Source organism: Pseudochaenichthys georgianus, chromosome 6 (assembly GCF_902827115.2).
Source record: "Pseudochaenichthys georgianus chromosome 6, fPseGeo1.2, whole genome shotgun sequence".
NCBI classification, from domain to species: domain Eukaryota; kingdom Metazoa; phylum Chordata; class Actinopteri; order Perciformes; family Channichthyidae; genus Pseudochaenichthys; species Pseudochaenichthys georgianus.
The window spans coordinates 6,331,236-6,351,129 of NC_047508.1; the positions used below are offsets into that span (position 1 = coordinate 6,331,236).

General features: G+C 44.7%; 1 protein-coding gene across 2 annotated transcripts in view; it reads right to left on the minus strand.

The window, feature by feature from the left end:
- Nucleotides 1-19,894, minus strand: part of bcar1 (BCAR1 scaffold protein, Cas family member) — a 139,943-nt gene that overhangs the window by 7,522 nt on the left and 112,527 nt on the right. For both annotated transcript variants that reach the window (XM_034085076.2, XM_034085075.1), the window contains exon 3: nucleotides 428-577. In XM_034085076.2, coding sequence (XP_033940967.1) covers nucleotides 428-577 — 150 coding nt within the window. The remainder of the gene's footprint in view (nucleotides 1-427; nucleotides 578-19,894) is intronic.

Consider the following 19,894-nt stretch of genomic DNA (forward strand, 5'->3'; position numbering starts at 1 on the left):
TTCATTCTTCAGAAAAAGCCCAGCAGCTACATCTGTTATTACAGCCACACATCTTCCTCCTGCTCGTTCTCCTCTTCCCTTCATATTTCCCATCATTCATTGTCATTATTCCTTACTGTGCTCCTCCCCCCTCCTCCTCATCCTCCCCCCTCCTCCTCATCCTCCCGCCTCTTCCTTCTCCTCCTACTCCAGGTTTAATTTTGCTGTGGCTGTATGCGAGTGACCTTTCAGCAACATGACTTTCTGCTCCGTACATTCTGCCTGTGTGTGTGTGTGTGTGTGTGTGTGTGTGTGTGTGTGTGTGTGTGTGTGTGTGTGTGTGCGTGCAAAGTGCCTGCTTATTAAGCAAGGAACAGGATGTGTGGACTTACACAGAAATAAAGTGACCTATGCGTGTGGAATCAAATGTAAAGACACACACACTGACCTGTGTGTTGTACTGCTGGCGGGTGGGTGGCACGTCGTAAATGTCCTGCTGGCCCGGGGGCTGATGTCTGGGTGGGACGTCATACTCGTCCTGGTCTGATTTCAGTGTGTCGTACACATACACTTGTCCCACCCGGGTAGGAACCACCACCTGGACACAGAAACAGAGCAGAGGCCGGTGAGACTGAAGAACAGCATCAAGTTATATAGTTCACATTTATACTGCAACAATCTGTTTTAAAGATCATTATTATTGATATCACCAGAAATAAAAAGTCAATTAATCGTTTAACAAAATTACAATAAACTCCTTAAATTCCTCTAAACTTTCTAAAGTGAGTCTTTCCTCATCTTTTCTTAATCCCATCACATTTTTCACTGAGTTTAAGGAAAAGTGGTTAGCAAAGTATAAGGGGAAATATGAATGTAGAAGGGACTATGGTAGCCTGCAAGGGTCACAATGCACCACAAAGTCACCTCTCAATTTACTCAACGAAAAGGCTTCTTAACCTTTCACTGGGAATGTGCTGCTGCTCCCTCACACCGAATAAACGGGGACTGAGGGTTGTCTGGTCTCATTAAAGGCGCGCTGCTCACACACAGGCAATAAAAACAGAGCAGGGGACCGGTCCTATTCGCCGTGGGAACCAGGCTGACCTATTGTGTGCCTGTTTAAACTGAGTATTATACGCTGTAAGTGTAGAGTCAACCAGCCAGCCTGGGAAACCACAACAGCTGTGCCACACACACACACACACACACACACACACACACACACACACACACACACACACACACACACACACACACACACACACACACACACACACACACACCACACACACACACACACACACACACACACACACACACACACACACACACACACACACACACACACACACACACACACACACACACACACACACACACACACACACACAGTCATTTCCACAACATGTCCATGTCCTGGTTTATATGACCAACACCAATTGCTGTGTGGCCGCGCCTAAACACCTGCTAATGGAATATTGTTTTTTATTAGCTAGCATGTATTCAGTGGAAGTAATTTACCATTGCCTGCATTATAAACACTCTTGGTTTACAAGCTTACTAATTTACTAGTTTCAATTTACTATCAGGAACATTAACATGAAATAACTTGTTTTTTGAGAATTCTGTAAATATCTTAAATGTTTTTACTTGTAGCAAAACGGTAGTGTAGACAACATTCAACACATTTAAAATGCTTTAATGCTAACTGCTCCTTTTTACATTTCTATATCAGCACATGATTCATAGCGATGTGTATCCAACATATCAAATAATAGGTTGAGGAAAAGTGTTATTAAGAGCTGCTTTTTATGTTTGTGTTGCCAACATGGTAAGCTAACTGTAGCTAACTGCTTCCTGCTTTAACCTCTGAAGCGAGTGCAGAGAGAAGATAATGAATGCTACTAAACTTAGGGGGATAAGTGGACAACAACAAAACTGTTTAACTAAAAGGAAAAACAAAAACTCTAAATAACACATTCTATAGTAGATGGAAAGTGCTATTTAGAGCTGCTCTTTACAATTGTCTTCATGTTGAGCTAACTGCAGCTAACTGCTAACTTATTTCGTCTCTGAAGCGGATGCAGAGAGAAGAGACTGGTCCAGCTTTCAATCTGGTTGAGGATAACGAGACCAGAAAAACCTTTTGTAACTGAAAGTTAAATATATATCTTGTCAAAAAAATAATATGACAAAAGAAAAATCTTATGGATGATCTGGGGCCTCATCTATAACGCCGTGCGTAGGATTCACGTGGGAAGGTTGCTTACGTAGTAGAAATCCAAAAAATAGGTACAGAAATGTTCAGACATTTTCCGATTCACCAAACATTGCGTACCGGCGAGGAAAGTGCGTACGGCACTTCCTACGCCGGTTTCCCTTTATAAATCACAACCGACTCGAAATGCGGTGCAGCTTTTGCAGGCTTCACGTAACGCCCATATTTGCCTATAAATAGTCAAAGAAACGCCCATTCATTCATTCATTCTGACTGACTTTATGAAGGAGATCGCAATAAATGACGACAGAACAGCTAAAAAAGACGTCTCACACCGTGTCAGATTCTGGTTATTTTGGGGAGGTCGAGATAAATCATATTGTTTGGTGGATGCAGTTTGAACCAGAGTAGCAGCATGGAGGTCGGATCGTCACCAAAATAAATAAATAAGTGGTCCGAAAAAGGTTCATGACAAAAAAAATACACATAGCCTTCCTTAGGCCTGTCTGCTGTCGGCACGAACACACTGTCTCCACTGCAGCCTGTGCGTCTCACCCCCCCCCCCCCCCCAAATATATATCCACCAGTTAGAGGAAATACAACTAATGTGTTGTGTTATATTAGCTCCTGTACAATTGACCACATATGGTGTTCTTAGTTTCCATACCTCCTGTGTTTTACGAGCGACTTATCAAGTCTTGGCAAACGGCATAAAACACGATTAAACGTGATATAAAACCATGCTCGTATCTACAACCTATAGAAATGCAAAACGGCGTCAGTTTAGACGTAATTCTGTCCTCCTGCTTACCGCATCATTATGTGAAAACATTTCATAACATTAACACAACATATTCGAGGTGGTTTTAAATAACATTTCCGTATTTATTTATTTCTCCAAGTTATGTTTTTGTGTGCACTGAGGAGTCTCAAACAGGCGTTTGTTTAATCATTTTAAGATTGGCTTTAATCAATGTTTGAAAATGAATTCTTCATATCTGATAAATGAGAGGTAACATTTTGTTTATGGTATTATTTCCACACATTTCTCTCCATTCTTCCTTCTGCCAACGGTGTCGCAGTTTCTCGTCTCTCCCGTTGTTGTGCTTAGTGCGTACGCATGGGTTAGAGTTTGCGTGGAGGACCGCACATTTTCCCGTCAAGTTAGTATTTTATAAATCGCAAACATTGCGTAGAAACTGGCGTACGCCATTTCTTGAGCGTATATCCCTTTATAAATGAGGCCCCTGGTGTAGAGCTAATATGAAGCCACGCGTAAAAAAACACTCAACCCCCCCAAAAAGTACATTTTATCAAATGAGCTGTACAAATTATTCTATAATAAAGTGTGTATCTTTAGATTGAATGATTATGTTGTGTTAATTTCTGAACAGACGTATTGTGTCGTATCAGTGTGTAGAATCATTGTTTAATCACCAGCCTCCAGCTTTGATGAATGGAAGCTCTCTAATAATATTTGCTCGGCTCCCCAGCTGTCAGATGGACGCTTTGTGTGAGACAGACAGAGACACATGATATAACCATCCATTTGACAACCTGCCGGCACTAATCTGCCTTCATCTCACCCGCTTTTTTATTCTCTCTTCCACACCAAGGGATTTAGGTCAATGTTTATTTTCTTAGGGTAATCGTTTCATCACCATGCAATAAGAACATATCTGATACATGTTAATTATCAGTCTGCGTTACACTCCTGTAAACACACTTTACCTCATTGTCACAAAGCTTTCAACAGTATTGACGACATTTGGCTAAGTGCCAGATGTGTCCTCTGCACTGAGACACACACACACACACACACACACACACACAGATTGATGACCCAAGCTATTGATAACCTGTCTGTGTGCACCCTAGAGGATGGACACACATGCATACACTAACACTAAGTGATCGGTGTATCTCTGTGTGTCTGTGTGTGTGTGTGTGTGTGTGTGTGTGTGTGTGTGTGTGTGTGCGTGCGTGTGTGTGTGTGTGTGTGTGTGTGTGTGTGTGTGTGTGTAAGGTTTAGTAATAGTACGACCAGCTAAGACGTTTAATCCCTTTAGGAGATCAGAGCTATGGATCAATGGTCACCACCAGAGTTAACCTGTCTGTGTCATGACTGTTAGCTAATGACATCATTTCATATTAGCATAACTTCCTACTGTATGTGCAATGTGCTTTTTTATGAAATAGTTTATTTATTAAACTCAATTAAAGATATAATCTCCATCTTCAATAAACAGAGAAATAAGGTATTTTCCTCAACCTTTCACAGAACTGCTTATACTGCAGCTTTCATGCACATATGTAAGAACTGACTTAAACTGATGTAAAGTATGATTTTGAGAGAAGGTTACAGCATTTCAGACAGTCCACTGATTGCCTGACAACACCAACCTTCAAGATTTAAGACAACAAGTCAGTGTGCTTGGGGGAGTATCCAATTGAAAAACAGCTACAGCCCTACACTCAAGCCCAACCTCATACAAGGTATTTAAGGAGACTTTGTTCTTGTAACTTTTGTATTACTTTATTACATTGCATTTAGCTGACGCTTTTATCCAAAGCGACTTACAATAAGTGCGTTCGACCAACAAGATACAAACTTGAGGAAAACAGAATCATAAAGTGCATCAGGTTTCATAGAGCTAAAACATTTCAAGTGCTACTCAACTGGCTTTAGATAAGCCAGTCCTTTGTTAGGGTATAAGTTCTTTGTTAGTAATTCTATCGCTCGAGGTGGAGTCGAAAGAGATGAGTTTTCAGTCTGCGCCGGAAGGTGTGCAGGCTATCTGCTGTCCTGATGTCAATGGGAGCTCATTCCACCATTTTGGAGCCAGGATAGCAAACCCACGTGTTTTTGCTGATGGGAACTTGGGTCCCCTTCGCAGCGAGGGTGCAGCGAGTCGTTTGGCTGATGCAGAGCGGAGTGCACGTGCTGGGGTGTACGGTTTAACCATGTCCTGGATGTAGGAAGGGCCAGATCCATTCGCAGCATGGTATGCAAGTACCAGTGTCTTGAAGTGGATTCTAGCAGTTACCGGAAGCCAGTGGAGGGAGCGGAGGAGCGGCGTGGTGTGGGAACATGTTGGAAGGTTGAAGACCAGACGAGCCGCTGCATTCTGGATGAGCTGCAGAGGTCGGATGGCACATGCAGGTAGACCAGCCAGGAGGGAGTTGCAGTAGTCTAGGCGTGAGGTGACGAGAGCCTGGACCAGAACCTGCGTGGCTTTCTGGGTCAGCTGGGACGTATCCTCCTGATGTTGTAAAGCGTGTATCTGCAGCAACGGGTTGTAGCAGCGATGTTTGCAGTGAAGGACAGTTTGTTATCTAGGATCACACCCAGATTCCTTGCAGTCTGAGTCGGGGAAACAACAGAGGTGCCGATGTTGATTGTTAGGTCAAGAGTGGGACAATCTTTTCCCGGAAGGAAAAGCAGTTCAGTCTTGTCAAGGTTGAGCTTGAGGTGATGAGCAGACATCCACTGAGAGATGTCAGCTAGACAAGCAGAGATGCGTGCGACGACCTGGGTCTCTGAGCGGGGAAAGGACAGAATTAATTGGGTGTCGTCAGCTTAGCAGTGGTATGAAAAACCATGAGGGCTAATGACTGATCCGAGCGAGTTTGTGTACAAGGAGAAGAGGAGGGGACCAAGAACAGAGCCCTGAGGGACCCCTGTAGTTAATTGACAAGGGTCGGACTCAGACCCTCTCCAAGTAACCCTGTAGGTGCGGTCTTTGAGGTATGAGGTGAGGAGGGAAAGTGCAGAGCCTGAAACTCCAAGTTCTTGGAGAGTGCGAAGGAGGATCTGATGGTTCACCGTGTCGAATGCAGCAGACAGGTACAACAGGATGAGGACAGAGGAGAGGGAAGCTGCTTTGGCAGTGTGCAGTTCCTCAGTGACAGCAAGGAGAGCAGTTTCTGCCTTGAAACCAGACTGGTGCGGATCCAGAAGGTTGTTCTGATGGAGATAACAGGAGAGTTGTTTAAAGACAGCGCATTCAAGTGTTTTAGACAGGACCGGGAGGAGAGAGACAGGCCTGTAGTTTATAACATCAGACGGGTTGAGAGTGGGTTTCTTTAGGAGAGGGTTTACTCTTGCCTCCTTGAGACTGTTTGGAAAGTGACCAGAAGTTAGAGAAGTGTTGATGAAATGGGTTAGCAACGGTAGAATATCAGGAGCGATAGTCTGAAGGAGGTTTGAAGGGATAGGGTCCAGAGGACAGGTGGTGGGGCGGGCAGAGGTAATGAGGGTAAGAACCTCACTTGGCGAGAGAGGGGAAAAGGAGGTCAGTGTGTGGGTGAAAGGAGGGTCTGGTGACCCAGCGGTGAGTAGAGGTGAGTCAGAAAAAGAAGAGCGAATATCATCAACCATTTTTTCAAAGTAGTTAACAAAGTTGCTTGTACTTGAACAGTATTATGCTGATCCTTGCCATGCTCTCAGCCTTTGTTAGGATGTTACCTCTCAGAGTCTTCCAGTGCACCTACATGTACTATGAGCATTGGTTCTGACTGAGAGCCAGCTGTATCCTGTCCCTGAACATCCTCTTCTTCCCCACAGAACTCTGGTCTGGGCACAGCTGCATACTTTCAAATGTTCTGACCTACATATCAAAGAAGATTCTCTGTGTTATGTTCTTGGAATAAATCAGTGGCCTCATAAAACCTACCAACAGTCAAATGCCTTACAGTCACACATTTATTTATGAGGATCCAGTGAAGGAAAATTCCTCTACAAGCAAATATGCTCACACACGATGACAGAGGGCCATGTGTGGCACAAGCTGGGATGTTCACTCTTTTGTTCCATTTATATGATTACGTCAAGCTGAAGTCTTTGTTCAACAGATGACCTTTGCTCCGAGCTACATCCCTCCTTCTTCCCAGCAGCACCCTCCACCCTCTCCCTGGCTTCCTCTCCTTCTCTCTCTTTCTCTATCTCTGCTTCATGCCCATGAGAAATCAGGGCGTGGGCTTCAGGCTGCAAACAAGCACGGTGAAATGTCCTCCATGCTATCTGCTGGTAAAAACAGCACATTCTCTAAGGAAGCCCAGTCCTCCAGCTTCAAAATGACCACCAACCACATGGAGAGAAATATACTTTCTATATATGTAGCTGCAGCTGAGAACAAATCTGTACAGCACAGATGTGAAGTTAAAAGAGAAATGTGGTAAAAATAGAGCGAGGCCTCATTACAGGAGAGGGTTGGGTGGTTAGACTGAGGACATGTTACTTGAATACTCAATTCTGATTGGTAGATTAGAGGAATTAGGGACCTGCTCTTTTTTCGATAGTGTAATACTGCTAAATCAAATCAAATCAAGTTTTATTTATATAGCACATTTTTAAACGATTTTTGGTCGAGCCAAAGTGCTGTACATATAATACAAATACCCTACAGTAAAGACGCTTTACAGCAAATACAACAGCACAGTTTGTGCAGAATATCAGTATGAGAAAACGACACCCTCTGTCCTTAGACCCTCACATCGTACAAGGAAAGTGCTATTACACTATCTCTCTGATTAAGGGACCATGTGCAATCATATCAATCTGCAGAAAGAAATCCCGTCATTCAAACTTCAGCTGTGACCCAGACATTAGTATTCCTCCATCCCAAAACAACATGGAATACTTTTTAACTCTTATTTCTATATTTGTAAAGCGCACAAAACTTTGGATTTAAATTATTAATTAATTTAGTAAGTAGATGTGTCATAAGCAGGATGATATCGCTGCATATATCCCTTACACTGTAATACTTACACACTTATAGTAAATCCTCATCGGGAAATATTTTCTGTTTATTTAGAAAAATAGGTCTTCTATTTTATAATGTTCTTCAACTTTTTACACAGGAACAAATATTTATACATATATAAAAAAGAGAGCAGAATAAATAAAGAAACATATTCTATGTATGAGTTGCTCTATATATCTCGTTTTAAATCAATTCATAATTCTTCAATAGATATTGCATTGCGTTGCATACATAACGTATACAAATGTCCGTAGACATTAGTCCGTAGATTTGGTCAAGCATCTGACTCTTAATGGCAGTTTGTGATTTTGAGGCTATTTCAGAGAAACAAGGCTGTTTTGAACATTTGACAGATTTATATTTAATTCTCTCAGAAAGTTACTGAAAGATACCATTTTGTGTTTAAAAGCTGACCACTACCATGAAGTACTTTGTTTTAGTAGATTTAATAAGGATTCTGACTCTTAATGGCAGTTTGTGATTTTGAGGCTATTTCAGTGAAACAAGGCTGTTTTGAACATTTGACAGATTTATGCTTAAATTCTCTGAGAAAGTTACTGAAAGATACACTTTTGTGTATAAAAAGCTGAAAAGTAGACAATGAAGTACTTTGTATTAGTAGATTTCGTCAAGCATCTGACTCTTAATGGCAGTTTGTGATTTTGAGGCTATTTCAGAGAAACAAGGCTGTTTTGAACATTTGACAGATTTATATTTAATTCTCTCAGAAAGTTACTGAAAGATACAATTTTGTGTTTAAAAGCTGACCACTACCATGAAGTACTTTGTTTTAGTAGATTTAATAAGGATTCTGACTCTTAATGGCAGTTTGTGATTTTGAGGCTATTTCAGTGAAACAAGGCTGTTTTGAACATTTGACAGATTTATGCTTAAATTCTCTGAGAAAGTTACTGAAAGATACACTTTTGTGTATAAAAAGCTGAAAAGTAGACAATGAAGTACTTTGTATTAGTAGATTTCGTCAAGCATCTGACTCTTAATGGCACTTTGTGATTTTGAGGCTATTTCAGTGAAACAAGGCTGTTTTGAACATTTGACAGATGTATGCTTAATTCTCTCAAAAAGTTACTGAAAGATACACTTTTATTTTTAAAAGCTGACCACTACCATGAAAGTACTCTGTTTTATTAGATTTCGTAAAGCATCTGACTCTTAATGGCAGTGTGTGATCTTGAGGCTATTTCAGTGAAACAAGGCTGTTTTGAACATTTGACAGATTTATGCTTAATTAATTAAGATTAATGCTACTCTGTTTGAGTAGATTTCAGCACACAGGGTCTCTACTGTAAACAGAAAAAAACATAACATGTTTAAGCATCTAATAATATACTATCCACATAATATACTAGTTTAACCCCTACCAAAAAAACAAAACATTTAATAATTACATATATATAAAATAAAATAAAAAGTACTAACCAGAGTTTTTCAAGATCAGATATAGGTCAAGAAAATGCATAGAGGAGGTATGGTGCTGGGTCATTAGCCCTCTCACTCTTCTTAGAATGATCCTGTGCAATTTTTAAAAGTTGAACTCCTATCCCCTTATAAGCCAAAATAACAATAGCCCTTAATTAACACTAACAGTAGACAACTCCTTGTATGTTTGTAAATGAATATTTTAATTTACCCTCACACTGTTGATTCTATGTATTTTAAGTGTTTACAGCTTTTCTTTGTTCACAAGCCCTACAACTAAAGAGAACATCCTTAGTTATCACTATTAAAACCTAAATAAGATCTTTTTAAAATGAATATGAATACCCTCTTTGCAAGCAGATACTTCCTTGTAGTTAACAGTTTCACAACAACTTGAAAAGAAACATCCTTAGCAAGCACAAATCATTTAAAACAAACCCTGAATCAAATCTAGAGAGGACAATAACGTTTTTAGGTGTCTTAGTGAGTGAAAATTAATGGCTGTTTTATTTAGTTTGAGCGTATTTCTTTTTTAAAAACTAACTCCATCCCCTCGCTTCTCACCTCACAGAGAGTGTCTTAATCAACATATAGATTAACATCCCAGGCTTATCTCAAACCCTCACATCAAAGGCCAACTCCAACGTGTGTGTGTGTGTGTGTGTGTGTGTGTGTGTGTGTGTGTGTGTATGTATGTGTTAATTGTTCTTAAAGGTAGGGGTAGGTCATTTTTGGAGAAACCAGCTCGAGTGAGCTAGAATTTGAAAAGTACACAACCGGGGGAAAATCTGCCACTTCCTCACAGAGCCCCTCCTCCAACACACATGAACGCGCACATGACCAAGAAAGGGCACGAGATAAGTTTGTGCACAGATCTTCGGCTGTATGCGTCTGAACCCCGCACAGATGCTGCATTCGTTTCTTGACTGGCGCTCCGGACGGAAGGCGGTAAGTTGTCACAGGCCTCTCGCTGATTAAACCCATATCGAGGCATCTCTTGGCCATTTTTCTTTTTTGAAAGGTGACTTGGTAAGTGGAAATTACTGGCTTTTTATTTAGTTTGAGCGTATTTCTATCTTCATCTAATTCCACCCCCACTATTTGCTGGCGTCATAGCCAAAGGAAGGGGTGGAGAAAAGGGGGAGAGGCCTGGGCTGGGAGTGGGCGGGGGGCTAGACAGTCTCACGCATAACTTCAAAGAGACACCTAGATTAACATCAAAGGCTTATAACACACCAGTGTGAAATCACACCTGCCTGTTATAACACCTCACATCAAAGGGCAAAACATCAAAGGCTAATTAGATTAGTCAACTCTGAGGGGACAGGGGCCAGACAGCATAACTTCAAAGAGACTTCCTTAATCAACACCTAGATTAACATCAGAGGCTTATATCACACCTACCTGTTATAACACCTCACATCAAAGGATTTTAGACTACAAAGGGGTGTGAGGGGGCAGGGGCCCAGACAACATAACTTCAAAGAGACTGCCTTAATCAACACATCAAATAATTAGACAACAAAGGCACTACACAGGGGGGCTTTTCACACCTACCTGTTATAACACCCATCAAAGGATCTCGAACAAAGGGAGGCGGGACTTAGCTCATTAACATAATTGTACCCAATCACATCAAAGGATCTCGAACAATGGGAGGCGGGAATTGCATAATTGGGGGCGTGTCACCTGTCACTTTCCATGCATACTAATGAGACAAAAGCGGCATTGTTACTACTACTACTCACACCAAGCTGCTTACCTATTGCAGATTCAGTCTTCCCAGCCTGGTGCAGGTCTACAATTTTGTTTCTGGTGTCCTTTGACAGCTCTTTGGTCTTGGCCATAGTGGAGTTTTTAGTGTGACTGTTTGAGGTTGTGGACAGGTGTCTTTTATACTGATAACGAGTTCAAACAGGTGCCATTAATACAGTTAACAAGTGGAGGATAGAGGAGGCTCTTAAAGAAGAAGTTACAGGTCTGTGAGAGCCAGACATCTTGTTTGTTTGTAGGTGACAAAATACTTATTTTACTGAGGAATTTACCAATTATTTCATAAAAAATCCTACAATGTGATTTCCTGGATTCTTTCCCCCATTCTGTCTCTCATAGTTGACGTGTACCTAGGATGAAAATTACAGGCCTCTCTCATCTTTTTAAGTGGGAGAACTTGCACAATTGGTGGCTGACTAAATACTTTTTTGCCCCACTGTATACAGTCATGCATGTGTAAGTGGTTATATGCACATTTGTGCACATATATGCATTACAACTACTCTTAGTCAGATTGTATCTGCTGTGTCTTGCTCCAGTTCCATGCTACAGTGAAACCATTTTAGACCTGTGCATTGTTTATTAAATTGAACATTTTCATTTTCCTCTTTTCTAATCTGCTCTGTTTCACAAAGCAACACTAACACGGATACAAGGGAGCATATTAAATGTTAAAGAGTTGGCTCACTGAAATAATAAAAAGACAACATTTCTCTGTTCTCTCCTAGTCATGCAGATAGTTTAGTTTTATGCATAGTTATTATTTTATAACCCTGCTACTTTGGATAATTCAGAGTTCTCCTTGGGAATGACTTTGTTCCAATAAAAACAGAGATATATGCTGCTGCTTATTTTTTTTTCTATGCTTTGAGCAGAACACAACCATTTTAATTCCCCTTTATTGGATAGAGACAGAAGTCTCAGAGATTAAACATTTCAGAGAAAACCTAACCTACCATGAAAAACTGTACGATATTTCAATGAAGAATACTCCACCAGGCATGAACACAACAAACACGTCCGAGTTCAAGTTGTGTTCTCCGGATCAGCCAAGCAGCTGAGCCCCTGTAGCAGCCTGGGGCTAACGGAGCTAGCAGAGAGACAACTAGCAGTTTGGTACTTCCGTTTCATTACAATGACTTCCGTTACAGCAAGAATCCCCCTCACACACATAGGAGAAACACATGCACATTCCCGACTGAGAACCTTTCAGTTAAATGTTTTCAGGAGTGTGTGTGTGTGTGTGTGTATGTGTGTGTGTGTGTGTGTGTGTGTGTGTGTGTGTGTGTGTGTGTGTGTGAAGTTTTCAGTGAATGTGAGAGTATTTCAGTAGTATGTGTGTGAGGTTAATTTTCAGTTGCGTGTGTGTGAGGTTTAATTTTCAGTTGCGTGTGTGTGAGGTTTAATTTTCAGTTGCGTGTGTGTGAGGTTTAATTTTCAGTTGCGTGTGTGTGAGGTTAATTTTCAGTAGTATGTGTGCAAGGTTTAATTTTCAGTTGTGTGTGTGTGTGAGGTGGTCAGTAGTGAATGTGAGAGTATTTCAGTAGTGTGTGTGCAAGGCAGATGTTTTCAGCAGTAGTGTGTGTGCAAGGTGAGTTTGAATGTTGGCCTACACGGCCCCTCATAACAGCCTGAGAATGCCATGCTAGCTATGTGGAGCATGTAGCACACACACACACACACACACACACACACACACACACACACACACACACACACACACACACACACACACACACACACACACACACACACACACACACCACACACACACACACCACACACACACACACACACACACACACACACACACACACACACACACACACACACACACACACACACACACACACACACACACACACACACACACCAAGCAGTAGTGCAGGGGGGTCTTAACAGATTAGTACGGGGGGCATGTCTCCAAGAGAGAAGCGACACGCTCTGCCCCCACTGAATTGGATTCTAACACCACATGGCATGCCGTGTGTGTGTCTGTGGGTGTGTGTGTGTGTGTGTGTTTGCATGCTCAGACTGACTGTCTGGCACAAGCCAGATGGACAGGCTCACCTCTGATGGTGATGGAAACGGTTTGGATGCATTAGGATGTCATCATGTAGTGCATGTTATTGCTGTGACGTATTGGGGACTACTGTGTGTTTCATTGTGCGTGTGTGGTCATATTGTTGCTGTGTGTTGTCTCTTGGTTGTGATAGTGAGGTGACTCTCCTACAGACCTTCACTCGTCAGGGATAAACTCAGCAATGACTACAAAGGTCATTGAAGTTGATGTTCAAAGGTTACATTGTCACACTTCCTGCACCAGATTGCACCCCTCTCACGACCATTACATCCCGCTGGTGTACGCTCAGGAATGAGTCTAAACCCAGACATTGGTTAGCATTTCCCCTCATCTGGAAGTCCACCGTTTTGACCATGTTTGTGGTTAGACGCCTGAAATAAGGTCTGTGGTTAACATAAGCTGAAGGGATTTTTGCGTTTTGTACTAGAAAATAAAAAACATGTAGTTACCATAAATATAAGTTTGCTACATATGTTATTTTCTTCAATATCAAATGGTAATATCCCATTGCTTTTTGTCGAGGGAGTCCTTGGGATGCCATTTATAGGTTGGCCTACACAACAACATCCTCCCTCCACCACTCTGATGAAGATCTAGAGTTAGTAAAGGGTTTCAGCTCTAACTGGCTGAGACACACTGCAGGCAGAGCCTTCCCAAAGCTATTAGAAATGCATTCTTAAACTGGCTGAGCGGGGCCTGATACACTGGGAGACATTCGGACTATGTGTGGTGAGCACAAAGCAGAATTATACTCTAATGTTAACAGAGAATGTTTCAGATATTCAGATAACAGCACACAGGCTGTGAGAGGAACACATGGACAATGAGAAGAACCACAACTATTCCTACTTCAATCAGTGTGTGTGTGTGTGTGTGTGTGTGTGTGTGTGTGTGTGTGATATGTCTACAGATATGAGTGGGAGAGTGCCAGACAGCCGTGTTGACTTCATTAGTCTCCAGTTAATCTCTCAGCATGTGGTGCAGAATTTAGGCTCGCACACTTGACAGTTTACACACACACACACACGTCACATTGCTAGCTTAATCTGTGTTGATGTGTGTGATGGATTCGAGTCACGCAGACATGCTCCTCTTCACATGACTCTGACAGCTGATAAAGGGGAACCCGTTTTCAAAATGAATATGAGGAATACATGTTACTTACATGTTTACTCTGGTTTCTTATCATCCTAGTGTGAACCCTTATTTGTACGATCCTGTGTTTCACTCTCATCCTGTTGCTGCTGAACACCTGCATTTCCCCAGGGACTAATACAGGTGATCTCATCTTACGGTGTGAGACAGTCCGTGAAGTTAAGTAAACATGAACAATAACTCATTTCTATGGAAACGGGTGACTGACTTGAGTATATAGGGACACGTTTAAAGACTAAACTAACTACAACATAATAATAATAATTATCCATTAAGACTCAAAACCCCCAAATCAAGCAGCTTTAGAACCACTCCAGTGTGAGACTTACTTCAACAGCCAGGGAAGGGAGACGGGCCTAGCTTCCACACTCTGATATAGCAGTGAGGGATCGGGATTCGCATCACGCAAGCGTTCAGAATGTTACGTTTTCAAATGTGTTCAAATCTGTCGGCTGTGGGAAAACAGAAACAACTTTCCTTCCTCATCATCACAGCCGTTATAACTCGCATGCTGCATGGCATGACGTGCGCTGGATACTGCATCCATATCCCCCCAGGTTCTCCAGTTCTCCTGTGACCTACCTCATGTGTAACATGAAGGAACTGTTTGATTTGTGTTACACCTACACAATCACACGGCCTGTGCAGTCGCTGCTGCTGCTGCACACACTGGCCGCGCACACACGCACAGGGTCAGCTCGAGAATACTTTACATTATTATTTTCAAAACCCCACTCACTGGAATATGTATTGTAGCTGTGTGTGTGTGTGTGTGTGTGTGTGTGTGTGTGTGTGTGTAGATAATAAGAGGGCTCGAGATGGGAATACACAAAATAACCGTGCACCAACATGCCCCCGATTTTTCAAGTCCTCTACGCAAACGCTCTTTCATCACACACATTGATGGTGTACAGCTGTCCCTGTGTGTGTGTGTGTGTGTATGTGTGTGTGTGTGTGTGTGTGTGTGTATGTCAGAGTGTTAAGCCAGGAGTCTCTGCGACACGTGGCTGCTGACACACCCTTACTAACATCAATGCCTTTGATGACAGCTGTCAGCTGACACTACAGCTTGACTTCCTGACACCCCCACCCCCCCCCACACACACACACACACACACACACACACACACACACACACACACACACACACACACACACACACACACACACACACACACACACACACACACACACACACACACACACACACACACACACACACACACACACACACACACACACACACACACACACACACACACACACACACACACACACACACACACACACAATGATATCTTGAGACCATTTATTAGCTTTTTCATTATCTGTAATATCTGACGACTAAGCATTCTCAATATGCTGATGATGCTGATGATCCTATTGGTTAACAGTACGGTACATCATGCACACGCATGTGTAATCCATGTGCATCAAAACTAGTTTAGTCCAGACGCCCTCTGGCCTTCAGGGACATCAGACCCCACTCTCTTTGTGTTACCAATAAAGACATCTACATTAAAGAGGACATAATAATAATACATTTATTTTGTTAGCGCTATTACAGGTGCTCAAAGACGCTTTACAGATATAGTGAAAAGAAAAGAACAACAAATAAATATATATAGTTAAAGTTAAATAATAGAAAAACAATCACACATTAAAAGCCAGATTGAAGAGGTGAGTTTTTTGAAGGTGGTGAGGTCAGTGTAGTCTCTGATTGGTTGGGGGAGTGGGTTCCAGAGGGAGGGGGCAGCGACGGAGAAGGCTCTGTCCCCCCAGGGCCGGTGCTTGGTGCGGGTGGGGATGGATAGGAGGTTGGCTTCTGATGAGCGGAGGCAGCGGGAAGGGGCGTGGTGGTGCAGCAGGTCTGTGAGGTAGGGGGGGGCGTGGTGGTGCAGCAGGTCTGTGAGGTAGGGGGGAGGGGCGTGGTGGTGCAGCAGGTCTGTGAGGTAGGGGGGGGGGGCGTGGTGGTGCGCGCAGGTCTGTGAGGTAGGGGGGGGGCGTGGTGGTGCAGCAGGTCTGTGAGGTAGGGGGGGGGGGGCGTGGTGGTGCAGCAGGTCTGTGAGGTAGGGGGGGGCGTGGTGGTGCGCGCAGGTCTGTGAGGTAGGGGGGGGGGCGTGGTGGTGCGCGCAGGTCTGTGAGGTAGGGGGGGGCGTGGTGGTGCAGCAGGTCTGGTGAGGTAGGGGGGGCGTGGTGGTGCAGCAGGTCTGTGAGGTAGGGGGGGGCGTGGTGGTGCAGCAGGTCTGTGAGGTAGGGGGGGGGGCGTGGTGGTGCAGCAGGTCTGTGAGGGTGAGGTAGGGGGGGGCGTGGTGGGTGCTCAGCAGGTCTGTGAGGTAGGGGGGGGTGGCGTGGTGGTGTTCCGCGAGGTCTGTGAGGTAGGGGGGGGGGGCGTGGTGGTTGCAGCAGGTTCTGAGGGTAGGTGGGGGGGGGGAGGTCGTGGTGGTGGCGCAGGGTCTGTGAGTAGGGGGGGGGCGGTGGTGGGCGCGCAGGTCTGTGAGGGTAGGGGGGGGGACGGTGGTGTGCCTGCAGGTTCTGTGAGGTAGGGGGGGGCGTGGTGGTGGCAGCAGGTCTGTGATGGTAGGGGGGGGCGTGGGTGGGTGGTGGTGCAGAGCAGTCTGTGATGAGGGGGAGGGGCGTAGGTGGGGCACGGCAGGTCTGCTGAGGTAGGGGGAGGGGGGCGTGGTGGGGCAGCAAGGTCTGGTGAGGTAGGGGGGGGGGCGTGGTGGTGCAGGCAGGTCTGTGAGGTAGGGTGGGGGCGTGGTGGTGCAGGGCAGGTCTGTGAGGTAGGGGAGGGGCGTCGGTGGTGGCAGCAGGTCGGTGAGGTTAGGGAGGGGGGGCCAGGTCTGTGATGGTAGGGGGGGCGTGGTGGTGCAGCAGGTCTGTGAGGTAGGGGGGGGGGGTGGTGGTGCGAGGTCTGTGACGGTAGGGGGGGGGGCGTGGTGGTGCAGCAGGTCTGTGAGGTAGGGGGGGGCGTGGTGGTGCAGCAGGTCTGTGAGGTAGGGGGGGGGGCGTGGTGGTGCAGCAGGTCTGTGAGGTAGGGGGGGGGTGTGGTGGTGCAGCAGGTCTGTGAGGTAGGGGGGGGGCGTGGTGGTGCAGCAGGTCTGTGAGGTAGGGGGGGGGCGTGGTGGTGCAGCAGGTCTGTGAGGTAGGGGGGGGGGCGTGGTGGTGCAGCAGGTCTGTGAGGTAGGGGGGGGCGTGGTGGTGCAGCAGGTCTGTGAGGTAGGGGGGCTGGTTGTTGAGGGCTTTGTGAGTAATCAGGAGGACTTTGAAGTGGATTCGTTGACGGACGGGGAGCCAGTGGAGGGTCTGGAGGACGGGAGTGTTGTGGTGACATGTTATGCTTCATATCAGCATGTAGTGTCTCTACTGGGACATGTCTCTACTGGGACATGTCTCCATGCTTTACTGTTCAAAAGCTCTTTATTTGTCTCTGTGCTGCAGCACCTCTTTTCACCCTCTGTCTGAAACCAGAGCCCAGTCTGCTCTGATTGGTTAGCTGGCCGGCTCTGTTGTAATTGGTCAACCGCTTAGAGATGTCCCGCCCCCTTAGACTCTCACGTATGCCAGCCAATTGAAGCACAAGTGTTAGTGATGTCACTATAGGGGGAACACAGGGCCTTTGCAGACCATTGACGTGCACACAGACCTGTAGACCACTACAGGAGGGAACACAAAGGGCCTCTTTAACCGTCATATCCTGTATTATTTCCTGCCATGTTTCCACAGCTTGGAGTCCGCTCACATTGTCCCTGTTAGCACCTCTGTGGAGTGTGCATGCTGCAGACAGACACGTGTGCGTCTGGACACACAAAGACAAGCGGCCCGACACACAAAGGACCATGTGGTGTGTAAAGCCGAGCTGGAGATTTCCACAGCAGCTGAGCCTCTGCAGCTGGAGCTCCTCCGCCCGCTGCTCACTTCCTGCTCCATTCTGCCTCCATGTTGGAAACAAACACTGCCGTTTCCATCACTCTTACATGACTGCCCGTCTGTGTGAGTGTGTGTGTGAGTGTGTGTGTGTGTGTGTGTGTGTGTGTGTGTGTGTGTGTGTGTGTGTGTGTGTGTGTGGGTGTGGGTGTGGGTGTGTGTGTGTGTGTGTGTGTGTGTCTGTGGAAGAGAGAGAGTGTGCGTAGTGTTCCCTCAGCAGGAACTCCTTATCTCATAATAACTAACTGGCAAGGGGGAAGTGTGTGTCTTTTAACTGTGTGTGTGTGTGTGTGTGTGTGTGTGTGTGTGTGTGTGTGTGTGTGTGTGTGTGTGGAGCACTTGGGAATGGGAGGTAAGTGAGCATAAGAGCAAGTCATTACAATGAAGGGCATTGGCAAGGCAAACACATAAAGCACGCACAGCACTTACGCAACTCTGACTAACATGTTAGCTGCTTTCTCAGCCCTCGCTCGTGTCCTTGACCTTCATGAGAAACGTCCCAGTGAAAATAATATTTAAAGAACAATTCATAAATCATTCACGTCGTCCCGCGGTGACACGGAGCAGACCTTTCAAATGTATCCACACATCCATAACTATCACAATCAGAATACGTCACTTATCCCGCGGGAAGCTGGGTCTCAAGGCAGCTGCTGCACATTATAGGGAAGTAAATAAAAGATGAATGAATACAACTATTTATAAACACAAGGAGTTTGAGTATTAATGTGCAATAAAAAGATTGTACTACAGTATGTTCCAATACATATAGTGGTATATTAGTGAATAGGACATTAAGACTGAACTGCACAGTCTAAAGGGGTCGAACTGGATTTTTAAGGCCGATATCAAGATTGATATTTGAGGGTTTGAAAGAAACCCCATAACGATGACACAAGAGAGAAGATCATCCGAATACCTCCTGACTTTCCTCCCCTGTGGCTCTCAGCTCCAACATGTGCAGAAACGGCTAAAGACCCCGTCCTCATAGTTCAACGATGATGCATACTAGGGTTGCCAGAACGAGGTGGCCATGATCAAAATCGATTATTCGGCAGCCCTGGTGAATAATAATCGATTATTCGACCGACCCTTAAGATAGTGCCTCTCTTTAGGGTTGAAACTAATGCTGTGTCTTGATTCAGATATGCTCCTTAGCACATCGTCATGTTGTGTATTGTTAACACTTAAGATGAATGTCGACAACAAGTGACGATCGCCGCGGTTACCTAGCTATGCTTTCGTTGCAGGCAGCAAACCATCACAGACTGCTTAACTAACCCATACAATGACAGTGGTGTGTGGATTACATTGTGAAGAAACCCACGTGTGTAACCTTTATTTATACATTGCTGTGTGTACCGCAGCAGTCACCGCTGGTCACACGACTTCTGTTAGCGAGCCTAAAGGGCGACTGTTGATCGTGAGAAATGTGCTGCATTCCACATTCCAGTTTCTGAATGTTATGAGTGCAACATGTGGGTACTGCAAGTGCATCTGGCTCTACTTTGCGTTAGGAAGTGATCAGGCACTCAAACACCACATGTA